At 36.1% G+C, this 10,212-nt stretch overlaps 2 protein-coding genes across 4 annotated transcripts; both read right to left on the bottom strand.

Annotated features, from left to right (window-relative positions):
• Nucleotides 1–316: 316 nt before the first annotated feature.
• On the bottom strand, nt 317–2,946 carry LOC108966858 (fidgetin-like protein 1). The gene is made up of 9 exons (XM_018929983.1): nt 2,752–2,946; nt 2,177–2,690; nt 1,963–2,123; nt 1,745–1,893; nt 1,397–1,686; nt 1,251–1,328; nt 835–1,176; nt 485–646; nt 317–407 (listed from the first exon to the last, which is right to left on the bottom strand). Exons 1-8 carry the CDS (start codon nt 2,883–2,885, stop codon nt 518–520), a joined length of 1,797 nt encoding a protein of 598 aa, XP_018785528.1. The 5' UTR covers nt 2,886–2,946; the 3' UTR covers nt 317–407; nt 485–517.
• Nucleotides 2,947–3,587: 641 nt separating this feature from the next.
• Nucleotides 3,588–9,933, bottom strand: LOC108966856 (serine-rich adhesin for platelets). 3 transcript variants are annotated; one of them, XM_018929981.1, is made up of 5 exons: nt 9,334–9,933; nt 9,114–9,263; nt 8,825–9,035; nt 5,190–8,768; nt 3,588–5,124 (listed from the first exon to the last, which is right to left on the bottom strand). In XM_018929981.1, the coding sequence occupies exons 1-5, from the start codon at nt 9,692–9,694 to the stop codon at nt 3,876–3,878; spliced, it is 5,550 nt and encodes a 1,849-aa protein (XP_018785526.1). In that variant the 5' UTR covers nt 9,695–9,933; the 3' UTR covers nt 3,588–3,875. The 3 variants fall into 3 exon arrangements, with proteins under 3 accessions (XP_018785526.1, XP_018785525.1, XP_018785524.1); XM_018929980.1 differs by having other exon boundaries at nt 8,825–9,263; nt 9,334–9,718; nt 9,778–9,933; XM_018929979.1 differs by having other exon boundaries at nt 8,825–9,263.
• Between the last annotated feature and the right edge of the window lie 279 nt (nt 9,934–10,212).

The following is a 10,212-nucleotide window of genomic DNA, read 5'->3' as shown; positions in this document are numbered from 1 at the left end:
ACACGATCTCTTTTTTCCTCATTTCAGCACATTTACTTTTTATAAACTCGACCACAGTCTGAAGCAATATATTACAAATATCGATACATTTTGCTGGTTATTTTTGGAAAAATCGATTAATCCAAATGCTTAATAAATTCTGTTGCTGTTCACAATATACATCATTTGGATTTGTTTTTGTTGTACCGGCGGAAAATATATAATTTTGGGTAATGCTTGAATTCTTTATTGCAAATGAATGAAAATAATGTTCAACCTTCCACCCCCAGCATATTGTTGAAATTCAATATACTGTTAGGTGCTAGTTAGGCGATGTAATCCCTATTTGGAAAGATGGATCCCAGGTCTTTTATCCTGCGTCCGCAAACTGCTACTCATTTAGCATGTGTTCTGGAGTTTTAGAGTCCCTGTAAATTTAATTAAACATAAATAATACATAACTTTTTGCACATTAAGAAGAGAATATTTATTTGTGTCTATTTACATATTATTTTAGTCAACCAGATATCCAGAATTGTTATTTTAATTGTCGAATTGCGCCGTATTCTTTATTCCACTCTATATATTGAGCTAAATCATCTTTCGACACGCTCGGGCGTACACTTTGCAAAGCTGACATAAAATCGTCGATATTTACTGGGCGCACCTGAAAAAATATTAACAGAAGACGATTTAAAGAATTTTTAGGATGGCTTTCTCAAYGTCTTGTTAGCGGCCATCTGACAGTTAAATTAACCAAGACACCTTCTTCCATTAAGGAACCTTTTTTAACCAGAACTTAACTGACAGATGGCTGCTAACAAGACATTACGAAAACGACCCTTAGGCTATTACCTTATCTTTTACTATATGGGGAATCTGGTCCGGTGGTATTGAACGCAATGGTTCCATGGAAGCTTCACGGCAAAGAATATCCATGTCTGCACCGGAGTACCCCTTAGTTTGATTTCCAACTTCCTGTATATTACTTTCATCTAAATCATTACATACAGTTCCCAACAAATTTTTTAGAATTAGTATTCGAGCATTTATTTCGGGAAGGGGAATGTATAAACGTCTGGCAAAGCGCCTTCGTGCAGCATCATCTAACTCCTGTGGCCTATTAGTAGCGCCTACAATAAGCACACGGTCTTCATCATTCGTTGCAGCGCCATCCAATTGCACCAAAAACTCGTTCTATCAATATTTTTTTTTATCAAACAAATTCCTAAATTAATTAATGTTTTTACATTTAATATTTAAGTACATACTTTTAATTTACGTGAGCTATCATGTTCAGATTCTGAGCGTTTTGACAAAAGAGAATCTACTTCATCGATAAATACAACCTTTGATCAAGGAATAGGCGAGTAAATTATTCAAATAATTAAAAAATAATAATAAATGAAAAACTCACCGACGGTTGATAAACAGCAGCCACGGCAAATAGCGCTCTTACCATTTTTTCCCCTTCACCAACCCATTTTGATGTCAAAGCAGAGGAACTAATACTAAAAAATGTTGACTGCGATTGAGAAGCAATGCATTTACCAATAAGCGTTTTTCCCGTGCCTGGAGGTCCAAAAAGCAATATACCACGAGGAGGACGACGTAAACCAGTAAATATATCAGGCCGSAGTAAGGGGTATACTACAGCTTCTTTAATAATCGATTTTACGTAATCTAAACCAGCGATATCATCCCAATCTATTAAGTATTAACAAATTTCAGAAAGGTTTTCATTTGTACTATTCTATTTGCATACCCAGGTTCTTATATTTGTGCATTATTTCATTTTTAATTAGATCAACCATTTTTGAATCTATATTTTTAAGTCTCTCATCAATGTCTTCATGGGTTGAATTCAATGGTGGTGATTGGGTATGATGTGGTGATGAATTCATAGTAAATGTACTGATCAATTTTGTTAAAACACAAAGGTCAAGCATAATTTTTTGCCGTATCTAATATTTTAAAACCGACCTGTCCTTTGCTATTGGTGAAACAAGTCCCGACTTCATTGTCCTACGAGAGCCCAAAACCTTTTTTGTTATGCCATAATTAAAATACATTGGTACCTCTGCTTTCTTGGGAGGATTTGGCATGTCATTGTCGCGACTGTTGCTGTCATTAGTATTTGCTTTCTATAAAATAATTCTGAAACGATCCTAAAAACAAATTTTTTAAATATTCTTACTTGAATGGTTTTAGTCAATAGTATTTCTCTAGCTGTTCGAAATTGGTTTTCTCCAATAGACGGTTGTTGTCCTTCAATGTTGGCTTTTCCGTAGCTTTGGGATTCTTTTGTAATTTTATTGTTCGTTGCCTCAACACTTTCAATAAGTTTAGGTTGGGTTTGTTGATGTCCAGAGTTTAATGCACTTCTTCTCGGATACACGTCTTCATTCTGATTACAGAGTGTTTCAGATTTTTCTCTGTATCTTGAATTTTGCAAACGCCTTAAATCTTCGTCAGTTACTTCCATTTTTTTACAACTTTCATAAATACCGCTACATGAAGACTCAAAATCTGAGTCTTCAAATACGTAATTATCTTTCTTATAAACCATGGACAGAGGAATGTGATTATTCTTTTTCAGAAGCGATCTTACCGAATCCACACGTTGCTTCTTGTATTCGTCTAGGGTGCTTGAATTCAAACGAGTGTAATGATGTTGTAGCAGTGCGTAGACTTCAGTTTTTGGCAAATTACTTAAATATAAATAAAATGTGGATTGATACTAGTTTTGATATGTGTACAAGGAAAACCCACTGTTCTGGATTTTGTAATAAAATAAGCTGCCGTCGCCATGCCGCTGCTTTTTCCGAAGCACTAGAAGATGAAGAGTTCCAAATATTTTCATCGAAAACATATTGTCTAGCGTACTCCTTTCTCTTTTCGCACATTTCCTTCAAATTGTTCAAAATCAAATACCCGCTTTATAATTCTTGACATAATCAGTGGGCATTGCCAGATAAAATTGTGACGTTAAAATTCAATCACAAATATACTAGTTCACAGTAAATATTATTTATTAACAAGAATGTTTATCAGTACTTTGCTATTGACATCAATTAAGCGATTTGTAATAAAATTTGYTATCGGTAATGTTTGGAGTATATAAAATTATACTGTCAAAGATCTACGGAAATACCAATGTGTATGAAGATGAATATTAATCTTCTATTTAAATTTACAATAAATAGAGTCGACAGAAGGTTCGTACCTGTTGAAGCTAGTATACATAATCTATAGAAACCAAAACCATGACCAAAAGCTTTCGATATGCCGATATATGTAGATGATAACTTAGTAGTCGAATACAAAACGTAGAGTTAAAAAGATTCCTACCCCAATGATGATTTCAAGCTAGCCTATTAAGGTCACGCTCCACAGTGCTCAAGCAGGAGACTACTCAAAGTGATGATTCTACAAGGATATCGTTCCTTTCTTCAATTTGTGGCACATCTGCCTAAATATTCATTCAACCTACAATTAATTCAAATTATCAAATGAAAAATTATTTATGAATTAATTTCATATACATATGTATGTATGTAATTCGATGAATTTATGCATATAGTATTTAACTTCACCAATGCTTTTGCTAAGTTTTAAAATATTCTATATTCATACATATATTATTACACAAATGTAGATGTTGTTTTGCAATGATTATAAATATATACACAAATGTATATAGGTATGTATGTACATAAATGGAGCCTTAGTCGACAACTGATTCATATTTTCTATGGATTTTTCSGTTTAAGGCGATTCAAGTAATAGAACATATTTGATTAAAAAAAAGAAACAATTTATGGCTAATCCCTTTAGTTTACAAATACTATTTCTATTCTATACTTATATATATAAAATGTAAAATACCAGCTCATTTACGGTCCTTTAAAATTGAATGRAATCGCCATCGTTTGTGGGCTAGTAAATTTATCCAAGTCGGAATTAGCAGTTTCTACGGGATCTACCAAGTTATTGATAGGCAAGTTCGACGAGGAGGGACTTGGTTGATTCTGCTGACCCATATAATTTGGTAAGGGCCGGGGCATTCGATGAATCGGGGGATTAAAATATGGTTGCACCCCAATTGCCATATGTGTGCTGTTCGTTTGAGCTATAGAAGGGGGCACAGTGTAATTTTGATTAAGTGAATGATGTGGATGTGTATTTTGTAGCATTGTATTTGGAAATCCCGCCATATATGGTTCTGGTGTAGCCGACATTACTTTAGGGACTACTGTTGGTGGTACACCTATAACTGGAATACGGGTGTGTGATGTGATTGGTGTATTTTGCGACATAGGAGGGTGAGTTATGGGCAAAGGTAACAATCCCATTGAAAKATTTGTACGTGTGCTAACAGCGTCTTTCGGAGAATCTTGGCGCTTTGGTAATAAATGATTCGCTATCGGCCCAGATGAGATTGTATGAATGGTGTTACCCTTTATGCTATTAGGCGATGTACTCGGCAAAGAGACATTACTAATTTCTGTGTGGTGCACATTTTCGATTGGCGAATAAATTTTTAGATTTATTTTCGGGCTTCCCGTCTGCTGTAGTGCTGAAGTTGAAGAAATCACTTTTGGAGAAAGATTTTCATTTCTATTCGGGCGGGTGAATGTTGCAAGGGTATCCTTTTTACTTGTATGCAAATGTGGTGCTACCGCGGTAATTGGTGACTGCATGTAAAGTGGAGATTGTGAATCGGCATGAGTAACTATGCCAATACTACTTGATGTCAAACACTTCGGATTAAGAAGTCGTGGAGGTATTGGTCTTTCCATTTGCGATACATACATTGAATGAACAACTCCATCGAAGTGAAAGTATAAAAGGGGTGTTGGTGTATGAGTTCGCAAATAAATTGGTTGTTCCAAATTTGGAGGTGGAAAACCATTTGGTGGTGGCGGTGGTTGTTGATCCTTTTTATTGGAGCTTCCTTTTTGCTTTTCTTTACGGACTTTATCTTCGAACAAATTATAACATGACGGCGTAATCCCATGTTTCTTCTTCAATCTGCGCATCCTCACACGTATTTTCGCTTCTATCACCTTACGGTCTTCTTCGTCACTATTGTGATTTGGAAAGACTCCATCTTCGAAATTCACTTGCTTCTTCTTCGGTGCACTGCAAGAATAAATAAAACGAACATACTATACGAATATTTGCAATAAACATCAGGTTTTTCTTACCTCCCCAAGCCGGTCTGCAATGAATTTGTTTCTCCATCGAATGCCTTCAAAATACTGCGTTTGTTTTTCTCTCCGTTAGAACCGGAATTTTCTTCTATAACCACTTCATTAGAACTATCTTTTCTTATTCGATTTTCACTGTCGGCTTGTGTATTTTGTGTGACGTTACCTGTTAGCAAATCACTACACGGAACAATTTCAAGTACATTTCCCTTTTGCACTGCTACTGTGGCTTTGGGTAGCTCCTTTAGTAATGGTGACGGTTGATTATATCCAAAAGGCTGTGTACCAAAACGATTGTAGTAAAAGTTGGATGTATTCACGTTCACGTGCTGCTGTATTGATGAAAATAACTCTGATTCATCTGTACCAACAGATCTAAGGTTTGGGTATGATTGTTGAATGGGATGTGTTGGAGGACCACTAGCTCCAGAGTTTGTAATCTGTACGTACTGGTTTGTGTAAAAACTATTGGAGTCGCCTGGTATAGCCATATAAGCTGCAGGCCCATACTGACCATAATGACCGTAATCTTCGTATGCTTGAATGCTATTGTTACTTTCATTGTTACCAGAAGACGGTCCATTGAGCACGATATTTATACGGGCATCCAAAGATATTCTATTCGGCGAGTGATTGAAGTAATATGATGTGCTGCTATGGTGGGGGGGATGWTGTTTATAAAGCCGATGTTTTGGTGATAATGATCGATGTCTGCTACTATTGTAAGATTTTTCAGACGGTGATGTAGTTCTCTTACTCGGTGAACGGGAGATAGAACGAGACCGTCGCTCTGGAGAAAAGCTGSCACGGCGTGAGACAGTTGGAGATAAATTAGGGTCTGCGGGTGGTGAGGGCGGTTTGAAAGGCAAAGGCGAACGTGAATATCGACCGCCACGATGGCGATGATTGAGAGGCGAACATGGAGATCGAGAATGTGAACGAGAATCCCTTCTGGGTGAATGTTTCCGGAATCGGTCGTCGATATTTAAAAGKGATCGACGTTTYCTAGGAATTGGGCTGATATCACCGGAACGCCGATTAATTTGCCGGCTAAAACTGGGACTACGACTCCGGCTTCGACGCTCAAAATTACGGTAGCGTGTTGGCTTTGAAAAAGCACTRCGTCTTTGAGGCGATATGCAGCGTCCACTACTATTTCTAGAGGGACTCACAGACAGCGAACGTATTCGTCCTCGCCGCGACCGAGACCTTGATTGGAGAGTATGGTGGGATATTATTGGTGATCGGCGACGTTTTTGATGATGAGCAGACGTTGACTCCTTAGTTTCCATTATAGGCTTGACTATTGCAACTTCTTTTGCGGGTTTTGGTAGTTTAACCGTAGAGTTATTCTTCTCAAGGGTATCTATTGCTTGTTTAGAATTTTCCATATCATTATCTACTTCGAATATAGCAGAAGTTTTAGGCAACTTCACAGGAGATATAGTCAATTTAATTACTTCTCGATTTGTGCTAAATATATTTGCAACTTCGGGTATACCGTCCTTGTTTGGCAATTTTTGCAAAGACTGCACGAACTGACCCCGCGTGCATGTAGCCGATTGTATTGAGTCGACCGTCGGTTGGATGTTAGTATCCAAATCACTGTGACTTTCTTTTTCAATCTTTACTGATTTATTTGCTGAAGAGTCCATAAATTTATTTAAAATGATATTTTTCTCRTGCAAGAAAAGTTTCTCCATTTTCAGTAATTCGTCGCTTATTTCATCAGCTGAATCATAATTAGCGCGCATCATTTGTATTCGTAATAAGTTTGCTTCCAGATTTTCCAATTTCTTTAGATCTCTGGCAACATTTGGCTTCGAATCATCCTTTGAGGCGATTAGCGGTGTCGCTTTTTCGCCATCAGATGAACGACGTTTGGTGACTTTTTCGGATGTCTTTTCAWTAACGCATGCTGCATTTGAATCATTGTTTTTAATAATATCCACATCATTACTGTCCTCCGATGCTGAATCACTTGAGCTCGTAGTACTAGACGACCCCGAGGATGAGACCGAGGAATCAGATGATGAAGAGGAAGAGGACGAATAGGAAGTGGATGATGTCGATAATTGTTCACTTTCTTTCTCCTTATTAGTCTTGCTGATTGACACGTTTTCACTCGACTTCAGATCACTTTCAATATCAGCATTTTCAACACTTTTCATAAATTGATTATATAATAACTGCATATCTTTTGTTTTCTGACAAACTATATTTGGCCTTTGATGTTTTTTGGAATCGTAACTGAATTTTGGTGACGGGCATAATTGAGGAGGTGGTGAATTTTTTGGAGTTGTACTTTGCACTTTTGAATTTGAATCTGATTCTGCACTGTCCATAATACTTGACGATGGACTTTCCATTCCGATATTTGTGACATTTTTAGAAGTTTGCTGATTTATATTTGGAAAAACTGAGTTTAAATCCATTTCGTCATCATCATTCTCCCAATTATCTGAATAGTCATCTGTATCTGGACTGCCGTTGTTAACACACGTTACAAATTTCGAAAGCACGCAAGGAGAATCTTCTAAAGAACTTGTAAGTTTATCAGATTCTCTTTTTATAAATTGTGTGTTTTCAATTGGATTTTGCTTGAAATTTGAGGAATTTAGGTTGACAGAAATGTTATTAACACTTTTGCCATCGGAGCAATCAACAGAATAATCTGGACCACCTTTTGTATTCTGCCATACATCAACCTTTGTTTCTTCGAAGATATCGAAAGATTTGCCTTTTAATTTAGTTTCGATTAGGGATCCATGTACAAATTCTTTCTSTTTAATTCGTTTCTTTGAAAGTTTTCCGGGTAGTTTGTCCTCTGTTTTTGAACTATTAGGTGATGAGCTACCAATTGGCAAGTTCAAGCTCTCACATTTTTTTGTTGAAAGTTTCTTAGGATGACCAATTCCTATATGCTCAAGAGATTTTTTTAATAGTTTTTCCTTAGTTGCTTGTATGACTTCAAGTTTTAGTTCATCATCATCCAGYAGTCTGCCTATTCGATCTTGAATTTCTTGAAGCTTGTTTGTTATCTGAATATTCGATGATGAGTTTGAAGAGCTTTTCACTTCGATAGCCGGAGAATTTTGCTTTGGTGGAGTCAAACTTGCAAACATATCCAAAATTTGAGGCTTCGACGAGTTGACAGTTTTACTCGAAGCATACGTATTTTCGTTATTTGTATCTRCTTGTAAACAACTGGGGACTACGCTCTCTGCATTTGGGTTTTCGTAGCTGACCTTTGGTATTGAATTTTCCGTACATGCGCTAATAATACTCTCTGAATTATTAGTTTTCATTGGAAAAACTTCGTCATTTGTAAATATAGAATTTTTTAACGGTTGTAATTGTAATGTTTCTCGAATTTTTCTAATTTTCTTTCTTTTACTCGATTTTCGTCTACTTTTTGGACTTGATTGACTTGACTTGCTTTCCTCCCGATCTTTCGACTTCTTGTTCTTTTTCTTTTTCGAAATATTTATTTCCGATGCTTTCTTACTATTTTTAGAAGAATGCCTATCCTGTATATTGTATGCATAGGATATGGAWGGTTTGGTTTTGGTCCACCTAAATTAAGAAATTTTAAATAAAGTAGTTCGTTAAAAACTTTTCTATAGACTTACAGTAGCTGCGAATAATGTATAGTGGGTTGATGTATTGAATGGCAAGACTCCTCCGATGGTGTGCTGAAAACCCCTGAATTATATTGTGAACGGTATCGTGGGAAACGTGTAYGGTTTTGCTTGTGGAATTCATCTCCCCTATGCCGGAAGTCAGTACGGTAAGTCCTCATAAATGGATTATATGAGCGATAATTCGTAGTGTTATTCATTCCTGTAAATCCACGAGAAAAATTAGTTGTAGGTGTAACAAAATCCAATGGTGGCAATAGTGGCATTGAAACAGCACTACCAATGGATCGCATATCCTCGAATGACTCTACAATAGGTCGAGTAGAATTTATATGATCTTCATGGATGTTTTTCTTTTGTTTATTTTTCTTTATAGAATCATCTTGATACCTATCAGGAATATGATCTGCGGTGGCGTCAACCTTGTTTTCTAAATTTATGAAATATATGGGAAAATAGACTTATTCGATATTTGTAATTTTTATATGAATGCCTGTTACCTTCTTTAGTACTTTTGTGTCTCTTTTGTTCTTTTTTCTTATTTCTATTTTGGAGTGATAAGAACTCCGACTTCTGTTCTTTCCTACGTTCTAGTTCTTCCTTCCGTTTAATTGCGTCTAGTTCTAGTATAGCACGCACCTTCTCTGCACATTTGTCAGTCTCTTTCTTAGAGACTGATTTTACGAAGGGTAAATATTGGGGCGTACCACATTTGGTATTTATTTCCTCAGATGCTTTTGGCTTTATTGACTCAGAGCCATGTGGAGGTGTTTTCACTTCACCAGGTTCTAAACTGCTGTCACCTTCCTCCATTAGTATATTGGTCTTCGCACTATCTTCTTTGCAATTGATTAAAGACATGCCTTAATTCAGTCCGCTTATATACTAAATATAAATACGGTAATATTGACAAATACAACTTGCTTATCACTATTACTATATACTTTTCGTATGTAATATTGCAAATGGCAAAAGTTTTACAACGTTCACACTGTCACCAGTTAAACCGTAGTGAAAAATGTAATTGAAAAATTAATATTTTCACATTTTTAAATATCTTCAAAAGAAAGAARCTCCAATCTAAAGATTTGTACATAAGCAAAGATAAAATCGAAGTTTATAGTTGTGAGGCAAATGTATCGAGATATCGATTGTAGCGATGACTTCAAAACAAATAACTATAGGGATACACTTAAAACTTTTTGTCAAAATAATTAAATATATCCTTTACCAATTTAACTTATAATTGTTACTAAAATACTCATAGAAGCGTATTTTGTAAGCTCGAAGGAATGCACAGTGTCTATTGTGTTTCAAAACTAAGATTTTAGGAAYATGTTTGAAAGGATGTTTTTAAAACCAAGGTTTCTGAGGCTAAG

The sequence above is a fragment of the Bactrocera latifrons genome, unplaced genomic scaffold, assembly GCF_001853355.1.
Source record: "Bactrocera latifrons isolate USDA-ARS-PBARC rearing strain unplaced genomic scaffold, ASM185335v1 scaffold_170, whole genome shotgun sequence".
NCBI classification, from domain to species: domain Eukaryota; kingdom Metazoa; phylum Arthropoda; class Insecta; order Diptera; family Tephritidae; genus Bactrocera; species Bactrocera latifrons.
The sequence above is the reverse complement of the archived record's forward strand: the minus strand, read 5'-3'. Positions and strand labels throughout refer to the sequence as shown.